Source organism: Lagenorhynchus albirostris, chromosome 6 (assembly GCF_949774975.1).
Source record: "Lagenorhynchus albirostris chromosome 6, mLagAlb1.1, whole genome shotgun sequence".
NCBI lineage: Eukaryota > Metazoa > Chordata > Mammalia > Artiodactyla > Delphinidae > Lagenorhynchus > Lagenorhynchus albirostris.
The window spans coordinates 68804474-68820695 of NC_083100.1; the positions used below are offsets into that span (position 1 = coordinate 68804474).

At 39.0% G+C, this 16222-nt stretch overlaps 1 protein-coding gene across 1 annotated transcript in view; it reads left to right on the forward strand.

Moving 5' to 3' along the window:
• Positions 1 to 3444: 3444 nt before the first annotated feature.
• Positions 3445 to 16222, forward strand: part of KCNH7 (potassium voltage-gated channel subfamily H member 7) — a 450073-nt gene continuing 437295 nt past the window's right edge. The window contains exons 1-2 of the mRNA XM_060151475.1: positions 3445 to 3520; positions 5193 to 5423. Coding sequence (XP_060007458.1) covers positions 3445 to 3520; positions 5193 to 5423 — 307 coding nt within the window. The remainder of the gene's footprint in view (positions 3521 to 5192; positions 5424 to 16222) is intronic.

Sequence of the window (16222 nt, forward strand, 5' to 3'; positions counted from 1 at the left end):
CAGCAGTGGAACTTATGTGCTTTTTTCAGTATTGGGACTTCCAAAAAAAAGTCCCAAATTGCTAAAAACTTATGAAACCTGGCTTCAACACAAAATCTAAAGTTCATTTTTATAGAAGGGGACTGAAGGGAGGGGTGATTTTCCAGCCAGCAAGCAGCCATGATTGCCATCTTCTCGTTTGATTCTATTATTGGCTGAATATGGATTGATGTACTTGTCTCCACTGTACCACTGTATAATGCATGAACACGATTACTGGGGTAATTTAGAAACAGGATGCCTTTAATCTTCTGCTCAGATCAATCAATTACGATATATAAGTTATAGAATGTCCTATGATCTTACACTGAATCCTTAATAGAACTAATCTTAGAGCTAAATGAACTTGGAAAAAATGTGAAGCCCACAGCGATTGCTCATATGAACACAGACAATGGAACTTTAACCATTATATTGTGTAATTACCCAGAACCAATGAACAGAGACCACACTGAAGGTGGTAGGGAAAGAAAGAATACTTTGGGGAACAAAAAAGTCGCTTTTCCTCTTGAAGAAGCCACTTTCCCTCCCTTAAGGTGGAATTTCAAGGGTTTCCAGACTCAATAATCTGTGAAAGTTTGTATCAGACTCATAAATAGAGACATTATGCACTGTTACCTTCTGCATGCCAATACATCTTGTCATATGACAGATAACTGTGTTTCCAATGTGTGCATTTGGAAATGCCCCTTTCTCTTTAAAGCAATATTCATTCACTGAATTTACATGTGATTTGAAAACAAAATTTTGCCATACAACCTTTCCATAGCTTAGTGTTGTGTTATTATGCCTTTATAGTGTACATGAAACCTTAATTACAATGCATACAATGTGTGGTTTGTTCATTTTTTTTCTGGAGTTCTTGATGCATTTTGGGAGGAATACATTTGAGCTTGGGTTCAGCTGAGAAGCTAAGTAGAAAAAGAAGGTATTTTAGAAATGGGATGCAAGTAGAGTTCTGTGTTTCTTCGGACATCCAGTGAAGACAAGTAGTCTATGTGAACATATCAGGGACACTTGCCTGAGTTTGCAGTTCTATTGTCTGTGGCTGGATGTAGACAGAGAGCAGTTGCTAACGGCATAGTCAGAGTCAGCACCATGGATAGCTCCACACGTTTAGTACCTGGGAGACGAACTCTTGTCGTTTCACAAGCCCAGCTGCAGTCAGCAAACAGAAAGATCTACTTTTACTGAAAACGGGGAGAAAATAAAGCCGTACATTGGAGGAGCGTGCCTTTTTATATTCCGAGAGAGGGAACTTCACGGATTCAGGAAAGCTGAAGCTACCATAAGAGCCTAAGGGTTGTCATAGATTTCTTCTTTTTAAGTAAATCTAACCGGAAAATTCAACATTCCCAGGCAATGTTCCTGATTTATTTTCGTTTTTCTGATAGGAAAGATTGAGAATTGCTTAGGTTCTTGTTTTTTTTTTTTTTCTTTTTTTCCCCTTGGCTTGAGTTTTCTGGAGCATAAATAAAAGTTATGTTTACTTCCTCGTTATTTATTACAGTCCACATGACTCACTTCTTCTTAGCCCTTTGCAGTTCCATTCTCATTTTTTTCACTTCAGACTTCGAGGTTGTAACTGAAAAATTATGAACCCGAGTTACTCAAGGCACAGGCAGAGCAGGTTAATGGGCTGCGAGAACACCCAAAACTCCATCATGTAACTAGGTGTTTTGATAGGACCCTTATCGCCAGCAGAAATGAGAGATTTGTCCGTCTTCTTGTTCTGTAGGTTGTAGTGGTGGCAAATTCCATTTAGAGAAAGGGGCGTGGAAAGGGCTGACTACTTGGTTAAGGGAGGAGATGACATAAATGAAGGGAAAGAAGCATGAAAAACTAGAGAAACAACTTAGAAAACACCCTCCCCTGGCATGGCTTGTCACATATGATTTCCTAAGTCTCCAGGAGGACTATTTGGGCAGAAGTGTATGTATACCACGAGATTGCCGTGTTGGCAGGCTCTGAGAAGCAAGAGCAGAGAGGACTATTCTCTCCCTTGAACCCTTTCCTATCATATACGAGGTGGTTTCTTAGAAATGGTAGAAGAAAGCAGAATGGTGTCCCTAGTGTGTTCAGGAGATGAGTGGCATGGGAGGTCACACCAAGGCTGGTAACTCTTAGCCCCACCCACCTTTTGTTCCTGCCCCCTCTTGCCCAGCCTCGCCCATTTCAAACTCCTTCTTTGTTTTGTACCAGTTGCTTACACAGTCTTTGGCCTTCTTATCTTTCTCGCAGACCTTATCACCCCCAACCTTGCAACTCCTCAGGGGTTCAAGCAGTGAAACCGGGCATGCTCAGCGCGGCGCCAGCAGCCTCCGGTCTTTGGGAGGCGCGGCTCAGCGCCGGGCTGGGACATAGTGCCAATTGAGCCCAGGCTTCAGCACCCACCTCCGCTGAGCCCAGGCTTCCGAGCTGCGCCCCGAGGCGCAACCTGCAGCCTTCAGTGGTTCATCCTCAATCTTCAACCTCCTGAGCCACCAGGGCTTAGAAATAGTCTTCACTGAGGGACCGTTTTCCCACCTGTCTTATCTTTGCAGCTAAGGGTGTTTTAGCTACCGCGGCGTGAGGAGCTCAGGAATGGGGCCCTGGAGCTGGTGGCCATGGAGATCACCTTCCCAGAGTAGCTGTTTGTCACTGAGTTTTGGAGATTTCTTGGCTGGCTTCCGCTAAAGCACGCTTGAGTAATCCGAGCTGTGGCGGCGCCCAAGCTCCCGGGATAAAGGCAGCGCGCGCGTGCGTGCGTGTGTGCGTGTGTGTGTGTGTGCGTGTGTGTGTGCGTGCGTGCGTGTGTGTGTGTGTGTGTGTGTGTGTGTGTGTAGAGGGAGAGGGCGGGGATAGAAACGTCAACCACCCCCCACTCCCCAGCCTCCTATTCTTTCTCCCTTTCCTGCAAAAGCCGCCCAAGTCTTCCGTCCCGCCGCCGCCCCCCCCCCCCACCCCCCCCCCGCCCCTTAGCCATCCTCACAGCTCTGGGCCACCGCCAGGTTAAGCCCATTTGCGCTGGGAAATCGACGCTGTTTGGGAGAAGAGAAACAGATCGATTGCCCTTGTGACTCCCCGCCCCCTCCCCACCGCACCCCGCCCCCCACCGCTCCCTCCCTCCTTCCGTCCCCCGCCAGCTCCCCTCACCCCGCCTCCTTCCCGCTCCCCACCCCCAAAGCCTCTCCGCCGCGGCAGTCCGGTGCGAGGCCCCCTCCGGAAGGTGAGGGGAATGGATTGGACTCCGGTGGGGAAAGCGGGTGTCTAGAAGTGGTGCTAATGGGAAGAGATTTCTGGTTTCAAAAGAGGATGCTCTGCCACAAAGAGCGGCTCGCGCGCTGGCCTGGGCTCTAGCCGAGGAGAGATCCCGGGAGAACTCCGGAGCTCGCGGGGAGCGCTCCTCGGAAGACCGGGGTCAACATGCCTGTTCGCAGGGGGCATGTGGCACCACAAAACACATTTTTGGGGACAATCATACGGAAATTTGAAGGGCAAAGTAAGTTCATTTGTTCTCTTCTCTCTCCCTCGCTTTCTGCTTTGATAGTGCACTTGGCGTCCGCCGCTTCCAAGCTGAGGAGACGGCAACTCCGGGGCTCTGTCAAGTTCAGAGGCTGTGAAACCGAGTCAGGAGGTTCGAATGGCAGTTCGAGTGTTCTGCCTGTGATATTAATTTTGATTTACATTTTAGATTATGGTCTCCATTATAGGAGGCAATTTGATCCTCCTCTCCCACTGCTCCATTATGTGCCTTGCTACTTAATGCCCTACTCTTCTACTATCTTACAGGGAACGAACTAGTGTAACATGGGTTTATATTTTGTGGCCGTTTTATTGTAGACTTCCAGAAAGTCGGGAGCAGGGCAGAACATATTATTGGAACAAGAGAATGTTAATGGTAGCAGCGATGTAAATGGCTATGCAAACTGTATTTTATTACCTTGGTTAAACTGCAAGGCTGTGGTATGACAGGGATGCTTGCTTTTGCTAGTTTATAGAAGCTAAACTTTGCATTGAATCAATGCAAATCCCAAGCTGGATAATTTGGGAAAAGTAATATCTGATCCGTGTTGATTCCCAAGGCAAACAGTTCATTATTTAAAGAATATTTTTGTCCCTTCATTATCCCCTTAAATTTCCACTAGAAATTTAAAAATTGAAGTGTAATAAGTAAATCGCACAAAGACTGAATGCAGAGAACTGTAATATTCTCATATGCACTAATTATGAGGAATAAATAATTGTTATATAAATACATTAATTTTAGATCCTATACTTGTTCATTTATATTTGACATTTCCTTAAAACTACATTAACACACATTTATTTTGTGCATTATGCAGTTATTTTGGCACTGCATCTAGTGATGGGAGGATATAGTACTTTGTGTTCAAAATAAACTTGTGTATCCTGTTTCATATTTTATTTGGGAATAGTAAATATAATTTGTGATCAGAATTAATAAGCCCTTTGTACTAAAATCCCTACTACCATACAAAAATGCAGGGTTCCCCAAAGTAAATGTGAAAAGGTGATAGATAACATGATATTTACTGTGTGTGTGTGTGTAAATATTTTTGTCTTCTGGATAATATATATTATGAAAAGGTGAACCTTTGCATTATTAAACTACTAATTAACGTGAAATAATTTCATTGCTAATAGTTTCAGGTTTTTTTTTTTTTTAACATGATGTGTGTGGTATGCCTTAGAGAGATAGAGAAAAGCCAAATCCAGGAATAATAACTACTTTAAGAAAGTTGTACTCTAAGGGCCAAGGTTGAAATGAGGAACCTGACAGCTACAGGATGCTTCACTGTTTTGGCATCGAAAATACCTTACAATTAAATGGCATTCTGGAACTATCAATGGGCCAGCTGCTTATCTGAGGGTGCATTAGGACCCTTGAGAGTTACAGGGCTTGAGAACTAGACTATTTGGGAAATGATATTCTCAAAATATGAAGAAAAGCTTCTTAATACTTTTTGTTAAAACTACTTAGGACCATTAATTTCTTATTTAGAGTTCTTTTTTCCTTTTAAAATCTGGGCAGTTAGCAATTTGGGAAGCACCTGCATTTCAGATCTCCTATTATGCAACAAATTGTTCCAGTGTTTATGAGAATCTTGAGGAAGCTTTTTAAAAGGTGCCTTACTATCTTTTTATTACAGATAAAAAATTTATCATTGCAAATGCCAGAGTGCAGAACTGTGCCATCATCTACTGCAACGATGGGTTCTGCGAGATGACTGGTTTCTCCAGGCCAGATGTCATGCAAAAGCCATGCACCTGCGACTTCCTCCATGGGCCCGAGACCAAGAGGCATGATATTGCCCAAATTGCCCAGGCGTTGCTGGGGTCAGAGGAGAGGAAAGTGGAGGTCACCTACTATCACAAAAATGGTAAAGTTTATCCATTTAGGATTCCTTATGTTTTATTCCATTGAAATGAAATTTTGACAATTGATTACTGAAAGTTCATAGTGAGAGAAGCCCCTAATATTCAATTGGAGATATATGATTTGCTTGTGGTGTTGCAGGATTCAAGAAATGTGGAGACTCTCATTAGTGGACTAGTAGGGACAATTTGTCTTTTGAATAAGGGTACCCTGTACTCTTCAAAAGTCCAGTAACTTAATGTCACTGAGGACAAAATGCCACAAATCAATCTCACTGTCTTCCCTAAGGAATAACTTAAAAGCCAATAATTTCCTGGTTGCGTTGATACGCATTTAGTAGGAGAGAAATAAGGTTTTTTGCTTGAACTTGAAAAGATTTCACAGTCTTGTAGAAAAATGTATATCTGGAACTAGGACTGTTACTGTTATAGATGTCTCTTGGCTCTTCGGCTTTATTTGGTAGGCAGTGCCTCTTGTTTCTTTTGATCCTTTTTATATAAGATTAAGGATGATATATAGGAACTTATAAAATTGGTCTAGTAAACCTATGTCTATTCAAGTAATAAAGCCTGTTCATGTATTCAAGATTTTTCCTAAAGTAAGAAATGGAGAAAAGGAACTATGATATGTAGAATTATTAGTATTCATTTTTATAGCTGCAGCAAAACTGGCATCTGAAACTTAAGGTCATACCTCAACTTCAAGGGCACTCCTCCTCCTTTTAGTCTTGCTATGGGAGCATAAGCATGTTAGACCTGTAATAGTTCTCGAAGAAATGGGCATGCATTCATTATATACATAATGTATGCATATTAACTCACATGTACGAATATTCAGATATACCCATTTTAAAGTATATACATTCTCAAATGTGAACGCTTAATGATATCTGACAATTTAGAACTTAAAGATAAATCAATTAAAAATGCATGTTATAGTTTGTTTTGTTGATATTGCTTATCATTTTTTAAATTCCATTGATAGAAATCAGTGAGGCAGAGGGGTATCTGGTCAGATTTTTAGGTAACTCTTAAGATTTATAAACGAGTAAATGAGTGATATGTTATAGCTTATCTCATATAATGACTCATCATTTGGTAAAATACATTCTAACAGGGAAAAGCTTTAGCTCTTCCTCTTATTTTCTTATAATTAAATATTTCATGATAGAAAATGTACAACTCTTAATTACTGGATTTTCCTTAACATCATCTTAAGTGGGTATGAATAACAAAGTGACTGGAACAGGTTTGTATAACTTTGGATTAATCTGGAATGAAATTAGTTATATCATTACCAGTCAAAATAGAGATAGGGTTTAAAGTTCTCATTTTCCCCCTACTTTTCAATCAGTAGGGTTGGCATACTAGAAATAGCTTAATTGCTCTGTTGTCTTGAAAGCATTTCTTGGACAGAGGCTCTCACTACTCAAATGCAGTTCGTCTTTTTTGTGTGTGTATCTGATGCCAACAGTTGAATGTCTGACATTTTTTCCCATATGAGTATCTATCATGATGTCCCATAGTCTGTATTGTGGTTACTGTAGGGTGTGTTGGTCCTAATGTTTTCTGATACATTTAAGAGTTTTTTCAACTTGTAGAATTTAAGTATAAAATGAATCTGGACTGTATGGATCACTTAGATACTAACTATATTTTTCAGACCATATTTTCAGATAGAAAAGAGTGTTATTTATTAAACTGCAAGTAAAATGGTGATGTTTGGAAGCCTAGTTTAACTTGTACAATGTGACTGTGTAAAATGATCTCAAAACACCTTTAAAAACCAATTTAATGTGGAGTCACAAACATGGATATAAAAATTTCTACAGTAAAAGTGCTGGTACATTGACTGATGCAAATCATACCATCAGTGATTTGCTTGGTTATATGAATTAAAACCTCCTTGTTTTAGACAAGGAATCTTTATTTGGGAGCTTGTTTAGGTATATAAATATCAACCTTTGGTGATAATTTTGATTCTGTTGCCTTCATTTTCAGTTGTGACTCAATCTACAAGGGCTTGAGTATCCTCAGAGTCAATGACAAATGCTGCCTATTTTGCTTTTATTGATAATGGGGAAAATGAGGTGATGGGCCAGCTTTTTCTTTTTTTCCAGAGAAAAATATTAATTTGAATGACCTTTGTAGATTGAGAAGACACAGTTAGACTTATTTGCTCTGAATGTAATAAACTTGTGTTTTTGCTACTAGTTCAGATACCTTGAATAGAATCTTCTGAGTGTATTAGTTTTATTCACATGGCAACTGCAAAATCAGTCAGAGCTTGTGAAGTTCAAATGCTTTGAAAGTCTTCCCTGCCAGCCACTCTACATTTATAAAAGCAGGAAAGGACAAGATCGCCAGCATTTTCATTGGTTTGTTTCCCAAAGTTTCCTTAATCCTTTAAAATTGAGGTCATTTACTTTTGAGAGGTTCTTGGTTTCGTAAGTATATGCAGTAAATGCTTCCTTTATTTATGCTTTATTTAGCATTTCATTGTAATATGAATCGTGATGCAATAAGCACAATGAGCAAATTAACAAAAAGTTGAGATATACTGTTTCCACTTTTTCCATTCACTCCCACTGGAGTAACAAAAACATGCCCATGGCATTATTTCTGAAAGCTTGTTTTCCAAAGTGACCCAGAGGCTTTATAAGCAGTTTAAACTTTTGATCTATGCAAGGAGTTCACATTGACGTGGTGTATGGTGAGCTGCATGATCACCACTGTGAAGCAATGCTTCCTACAATATTCCTTTATGTGATTTTACCAGGTCCAGTTGGGCTTGCTGTTTACCAGAAAATCAATTTTTTAAAACCTAGTTATTTGCAGTAGGAATATTTGACAGCCCTTCCTTTGAGGATTCTATTTTACGGCTTAAGTCATTATTGCATAAATCATTCTTGGCAGCTGTGAAATATTGCTTGAGGTGATAAAGCTGTAAATCTTTTGACATAAAACTCTAATTATACAAAACTATAATTACGCTGAAGCTTATATAAGGATGGGCATGTATTTTAATAGCATAATACATGTACTTTAAAAACACCTTTTTTAAGCAATAGTGATTGAGAAATAGCAAACACTTCAGCTATTAACTAGCTCATAGTTTGGAGATGATGTTAATAGTAAGGTAACAGAAGAACCATTTAGTTGGTCATCCTTTAATTTATTGCTCATCTGGTTTGGGGTGTGTCGTGCAACAGAGCTAGCTAGTTGAAGGGCTAAACTGCTTCCATCACATCTAGATATGTGACTTTTACCTTAAATTATCAAGCCACTCTAAGCATTTGGAAAAATCAAAGTAAATTTCTCCAAGAGAAATAAAGGTCTTAACTCAGTAGGAAAACAGGACTTAAAATGCATTATTTTTAGAGGTCAGAGTGTTTCTGTATTTTTGCCACTATGCTTTCAGACATAGTGCAATGGCAACTTTTTTTTTTTTTTTTTTTTTTAGCAAATCAGAAATGTCCCTATCTTTGTGTTGCTTTTAAAGAACTAAAGGATGAGAAGGGACTGAGGGAAGTCCTTTTCTGATCCAGTCAGAGACCAGATCCAGACAGGGCACCAGTCATGCTGAGACCAGTACAAAGTTCCAGAGGTATTGTTTGATTCAACTCAACTCAAAAGAGGTTTTGGTTTGGTAAGATTGAGTCTACCATCTCTAAGAATTATGAGGAAAGGCCTTATAGAAAATGCTGTGTTGTTAGGAGTATAGGTGAAGATGCATACCGAGTGCCACCTCTCTCTCAGGTAAGGTCTTAGGCACTAGAGAAACAGTAGGAGGAGATGCAAAGGAGTATCCAACCTTATCTCTGCTTTCAGGATGTTTGAATCATAGAGTGACTAATGTGCATTTCCATCTTCTAAACCCCAAGATGTTTTCTTGAAATTATTTTTAAAGAAAAACACTATATAGACTATGAATTGAAGAAGCTTTTATATAAATGGAGACCAGAATTTCAGGTTAATTACCACTCTTCCTTTGTTCCCCAAATCTAAAATAAACTTGTCTATTTCCTCTCACCTTTTGTCACTATACATAATACAAACTTATTAAAGAGGCAGTGTAGTTTAGTTAAAAGTTTAATAGCTCCAAAATAAATTTTATAATAGCTTTATATGTTATATGGCATGCAAATATTCAGCCCTCTCAATTCCTGAATTGTATAAGTAGAGATAAAGATGGTAGTCTTTAGAGAAAACTAGAAATATATTTTGTGTGCATGTAATTCAAGCAACAAGAAAGTTTTCCAGGGAGGAGCTTGCCTAGAATGTGTTTCGGTGTTCATTTAAACTTTCAGTTTATACATTTTCATGCTCCGTCCAGTAGTATATAGTAACAACAGTAACATAAACTACATTTTACATACCTAAACTTCATAACATTTCATGGACTCTAGTTATTGTATAGAATTCAGATTTGATCAATTGTATTTGTTGATAAAATAAGAATTCTCAAGAAACACTCCTCCTCACAGTTTGAAAATTTTATTTCAGTATTGTCCCAAGTGAAAACAAAATGTCCTAAAACTGTGGGTGGGCTCTGTTCATCAGCCCTTTTCCCCACCACCAGCACCATACCTCTAAACAGGGTTGGTGCTGAAAAGAAGCTGTCTTGTCTGCCAGCTTGTGGAATAACTACTCAGTTACTTTCTCACCCAAGGGTCTTGAGAACACGGTCAGCTTAGGGCTATAGGCATAGGCTAGACTTAGTGGGAGGAACCGACTTCTCTGGCTTCTACTGGCTTCCAATGTTGTTTTTATTTTTATTTTTTGGCAATAAATAGTCACTAAATCAATTACTGGTGGCGGCAGAGAGAGTCCTAGGATAATTCATTCGCAGGGAAGTAGCAGTTGGAGTATAAAATGTTAAGACATCAACATTCATCTGGCCATCTAGTCTAGAAACCTCAGGGTCATTTTCTGTTGTTTGCTCTCTGTTCTCCCTAAACCCAGTTGGTCACCAATTCCTTTCAATATTTACATCTGAAATATCTCCTAATCCAACCCCACGTTTCCATCATTGCCAAGTGCTCTGTTGAAGCCCTCTTCATCCTTCTTCTGGAGGATTGAGGACTGAAGCTTCCCTCCCTTTACAATTCATTCTCTACAATACCATCAGAGAGCTATTTCTGAAATAAAAATCGCATACCACTGATGACTTATCAGAGCCAAAAGTCATTGTAAATGAATTTCATGTACTAAATAATGAGTACAGCAATCCCATAAGATACATGCTCTTCTTATCCTTATTTTATGAGGAGAACCCTGCACCTGAGAGAGATGAACTCGCCAAATCACACTTAAGTGGTGATGCCCAAGCCCTTAAAAACTTTTCCATATTTTTTGCTCAAAGTACTTAGGTCATGCCTTGGCTTAAAAAGCTATCTTAACTCCTTAAAACTCTCACTGATAAAGTTCTGGACTCTTTAGTATGATACTTGGTGCCTTCAGAGTTGAATTCACTTGGGTTTTTAAGTAGGATGTGTTCAGAGGAACTAGCTGGACCCCCAGCTCTGACAGTAACTAGGTGAACTTGATCAAGTTTACCTTCTTGGTGCCTCAGTTTCCTTTTCTGATATATATTTGGAGAATAACATCTACTTTGTTAGGCTGATTGAATGTTTTATATAGAACAAAGTACATAGCATTATTTATAGTATGGTTTCTTGCCTATAATAAGTGTTTGATAAATATCAATTAGTTGAATATCTTGCAACTCCATTTCTCCTACAAATCTTATGTTCCCATAATACTGGACTGCTCAGAGTTTCTCAAAGAAGCCATGCGCTTTTATTTCACCAAGGCTTTGTTCACCCTTCAGAAGTCTTCCTTTACCTATGATAAACACCGCAAAGTCTCTGTGACGGGATTGCATTTCCCTCAGCTTCTCACCCTAAAGAAAGCATTATCATCCTTCCAAAGACAGATCAAAACAAATCTCTGTGATGTTCTTCCTGACGCCCCCACTGCCTGTTTCTGAACATTAACATTCCTCCGTATCTCTACAACCCTTGGTTCTCGACTCCAGGGTAGCACCCCTGGGATGTGCTACATGTCATTATATGTTATTGTAGTTAATTTTGAACTCATCCAAAGGAAATACCAAGTCTTATTAATTTCTGTGTCCAGAATGTATGGAAGACTGCCTGGTATGAACTACGTGCTCAATTAGCATTCACACAAAGAACACAGAGAAGATAAGAAATGGAACCATAGAGCTGGGGAAACAAAAAACCGATTAACATCAGGAGATGTGCAAAGTGTGTTATAGGGAAAGTGTGATGTTTTGATTCTTCTTCTTTTTTTTTTAACATCTTTATTGGAGTATAATTGCTTTACAACGGTGTGTTAGTTTCTGCTGTATAACAAAGTGAATCAGCTATACGTATACATATATCCCCATATCCCCGTCTTCTGTGTCTGCCTCCCACACTCCCTATCCCACCCCTCTAGGTGGTCACAAAGCACTGAGCTGATCTCCCTGTGCTAGGCAGCTGCTTCCCAAGAGCTATCTGTTTTACATTTGGTAGTGTATATATGTCCACGCCACTCTCTCACTTCGTCCCAGCTTACCCTTACTCCTCACCGTGTCCTCAAGTCCATTCTCTAAGTCTGTGTCTTTATTCCTGTCCTGCCCCTAGGTTCTTTAGAACCACTTTTTTTTTTTTTTTTAGATTCCATATATATGTGTTAACATACGGTATTTGTTTTTCTCTTTCTGACTTACTTCACTCTGTATGACAGACTCTAGGTCCATCTGCCTCACTACAAAAAACTCAATTTCGTTTCTTTCTATGGCTGAGTAATATTCCATTGTATACATGTGCCACATCTTCTTTACCCATTCATCTGTCGATGGACACTTAGGTTGCTTCTATGTCCTGGCTATTGTAAATAATGCTGCAGGGAACATTGTGGTACATGACTCTTTTTGAATTATGATTTTCTCAGGGTATATGCCCAGGAGTGGGATTGCTGGGTTGTATGTTAGTTCTATTTTTAGTTTGTAAGGAACCTCCATACTGTTCTCCAGGGTGGCTGTATCAATTTACATTCCCACCAACAGTGCAAGAGGGTTCCATTTTCTCCACACCCTCTCCAGCATTTATTATTTGTAGATTTTTTGATGATGGCCATTCTGACTGGTGTGATGAGATACCTCATTGTAGTTTTGATTTGCATTTCTCTAATGATTAGTGATGTTGAGCATCCTTTCATATGATTGCTGGCAATCTGTATATCTTCTTTTGAGAAATGTCTATTTAGGTCTTCTGCCCATTTTTGGATTAGGTTGTTTGTTTTTTTGATATTGAGCTGCATGAGCTGCTTATATATTTTGGAGATTAATCCTTTGTCAGTTTCTTCATTTGCAATATTTTCTCCCATTCTGAGGGTTGTCTTTTGGTCTTGCTTATGGTTTCCTTTGCTGTACAAAAGCTTTTAAGTTTCATTAGGTCCCATTTGTTTATTTTTGTTTTTATTTCCAGTTCTCTAGGAGGTGGTTCAAAAAGGATCTTGCTGTGACTTATGTCATACAGTGTTCTGCCTATGTTTTCCTCTAAGAGTTTTATAGCATCTGGCCTTATATTTAGGTCTTTAATCCAGTTGGAGTTTATTTTTGTGTATGGTGATAGGGAGTGTTCTAATTTCATTCTTTTACATGTAGCTGTCCAGTTTTCCCAGCACCACTTATTGAAGAGACTGTCTTTTCTCCATTGTATATTCTTGCCTCCTTTATCAAAGATAAGGTGACCATAGGTGCGTGGGTTTATCTCTGGGCTTTCTATCCTGTTCCATTGATCTATCTTTCTGTTTTTGTGCCAGTGCCATACTGTTTTGATTACTGTAGCTTTGTAGTATAGTCTGAAGTCAGGGAGCCTGATTCCTCCAGCTCCGTTTTTCTTTCTCAAGATTGCTTTGGCTATTGGGGATCTTTTGTGTTTCCATACAAATTGTGCAATCTTTTGTTCTAGTTCTGTGAAAAATGCCATTGGTAGTTTGATAGGGATTGCATTGAATCTGTATATTGCTTTGGTAGTATAGCATTTTCACAATGTTGATGATTTCTATCCCAGAACATGGTATATCTCTCCATCGATTTGTATCATCTTTAATCTCTTTCATCAGTGTCTTATAATTTTCTGCATACAGGTCTTTTGTCTCCTTAGGTAGGTTTATTCCTAGATATTTTATTCTTTTTGTTGCAGTGGTAAATGGGAGTGCTTCCTTCATTTCTCTTTCAGATTTTTCATCATTAGTGCATAGGAATGCAAGAGATTTCTATGCATTAATTTTGTATCCTGCTACTCTACCACATTCATTGATTACCTCTAGTAGTTTTCTGGTAGCATCTTGAGGATTCTCTATGTATGGTATCATCTCATCTGCAAACAGTGACAGTTTTACTTCTTTTCCAATTTGGATTCCTTTTATTTCTTTTTCTTCTCTGTTTGCTGTGGCTAAAATTTCCAAAACTATGTTGAATAATAGTGGTGAGAGTGGCACACCTTGCCTTGTTCCTGATCGTAGAGGAAATGGTTTCAGTTTTTCACCATTGAGAATGATGTTGGCTGTGGGTTTGTCATATATGACCTTTATTATGTTGAGGTATGTTTCCTCTATGCCTATTTTCTGGAGAGTTTTTATCATAAATGGGTGTTGAATTTTGTTGAAAGCTTTTTCTGCATCTATTGAGATTATCATATGGTTTTTATCCCTCTTTGTTAATATGGTGTATCACATTGATTGATTTACGTATATTGAAGAATCCTTGCATTCCTGGGATAAACCCCACTTGATCATGGTGTATGATCCTTTTAATGTGCTGTTGGATTCTGTTTGCTAGTATTTTGTTGAGGATTTTTGCATCAGTGTTCATCAATGATATTGGCCTGTTCTTAGAAACAATTTTCACCTTAATTTTATTAACGGACCTATTTCTTTGCTTAATAAACTAAGGTATTAAATAATCTTCATAGCCTATAACTATGTAGATAACTAGAAAAATATTTAATAAAGAGAAGAGTTGGTAACTAGGAACTATTAAGCCGTTACCCGTATTCACTTGCCACCAAATCAAAATGTCTCTCACTAGTGTCTCCAATAATCTCTGTGTAATAGCCAGACACAAAGTTCTCTTGTGACTTGAATTCATTGCTATGTTTTACACAGTTACCCAACCGACCATAGAAGTTACGCAGTATTGGCATTTTATATCTTGTAGAACATCTCATCCCTCTCTGTTTCCCTTGAGAATTCTTAATTGGTAGTGAAGCTTGATCTTAGGGTCACTCAATAATGAGTGTTAAATCTACAATAATAAAGTTAGCTTATTAAAAACAATACAAATAATAATAATTATTATTGTCAAGTGAACGTTTTCTCTCTCTTTACTGTGCTGTCTACATTTAGCAAAATTATAGAACTACCAAGAAGCAATGGAATCAGGCAGTAGTAAGGCATTAATCACCATAGTGAGGAAATTTGTCCTGTTAACTGAACGATTAGGAAGGTCACATTACCACTTGTCACAGATGCGTTACAAGAAAACCGAGCACCAGGCTTCTATCACCATGACTGAACATTTCATATCTTCCTCTTGCTTCTTTAATTTGTATGAAATATCTAATTAAGAAAATCAAAGTACTCTTTCTGTAGACAGTTAAATTGTTGTTGAGGCAGTCCCACGCCCTTTGCTCAGTTAAGTGGATCTGTGTGTGTACAAGCGCTCCTTTTTGTGGTTTCCACTGTTTTGTGGAGTGTCTCGCACTACTTTTTACTTCTAAAAAGGGTAAAATAGCCTTAGCTGGTGCTTGGTGGATAAGAATTGGGGAGAAGGAGTGAGAGAGGACTGGGGTGTATTTTGGACCTTAGTCCCACTCAGTTTCTAAAATAACCTCAAACTGGACTGCACTGGTGGGCAGGGCTGTCGGAGCCATGCTGCTTTGGTTCACCTGGCTTTTTCCTCCAGGACAACCAGTCAGAAGACGTTGTTACAGCAGGTGGAATCTCACCATTACTGGTTTTGTTGTCTCCTTTTTTCCTTCTTTCCTGAGAATCATTAGGAGTGTTTCTATTGTCCTTCACTGTTTTGATAGGACATTAATTCTTGCACGTTGTTTGAAATATCGGTTTTGAGAAACATGTAATAACTGCGTGGGTTCAAGACAACTTAAAATGACTGTCTCTTCTCATACTGACCTCTGTGTTCCAAACACCCTTCTTAATTCTATTCAGTGAAATCTGTATTAATTACTCAAGATGATGGATGTGATGACAAAAATTAAAGTACAAAATTGGTGGTGGTTTCATAATCAATTTCTCAAAGATCAAGTAAAGAACAAAATCTAGGAAAAACTAAATAAGGTATTTATATGTAAAAAAAAAAACTATTTGTGTTAGAAAAGATCACCTATTGAAATCACAGCCCTAAGGGCTTTGAATATACTAATTAAGACTGCATTAATTCAGTAAATGTGGGCTTCCCTGGTGGTGCAGTGGTTGAGAGTCCGCCTGCCGAGGCAGGGGACACAGGTTCGTGCCCTGGTCCGGGAAGATCCCACATGCCGCGGAGCGGCTAGGCCCGTGAGCCATGCCCGCTGAGCCTGCGCATCCGGAGCCTGTGCCTCGCAACGGGAGAGGCCAGAACAGTGAGAGGCCTGCATACCGCAAAAAAAAAAAAAAAAATTCAGTAAATGCAACATGCAACATTATATGTTGTGTGACTAATTTTTAAACACGTTCCCATTTACTTCTCTTAGCTAAATTAGTTAAATTTTCTTCCGGTTTTGCT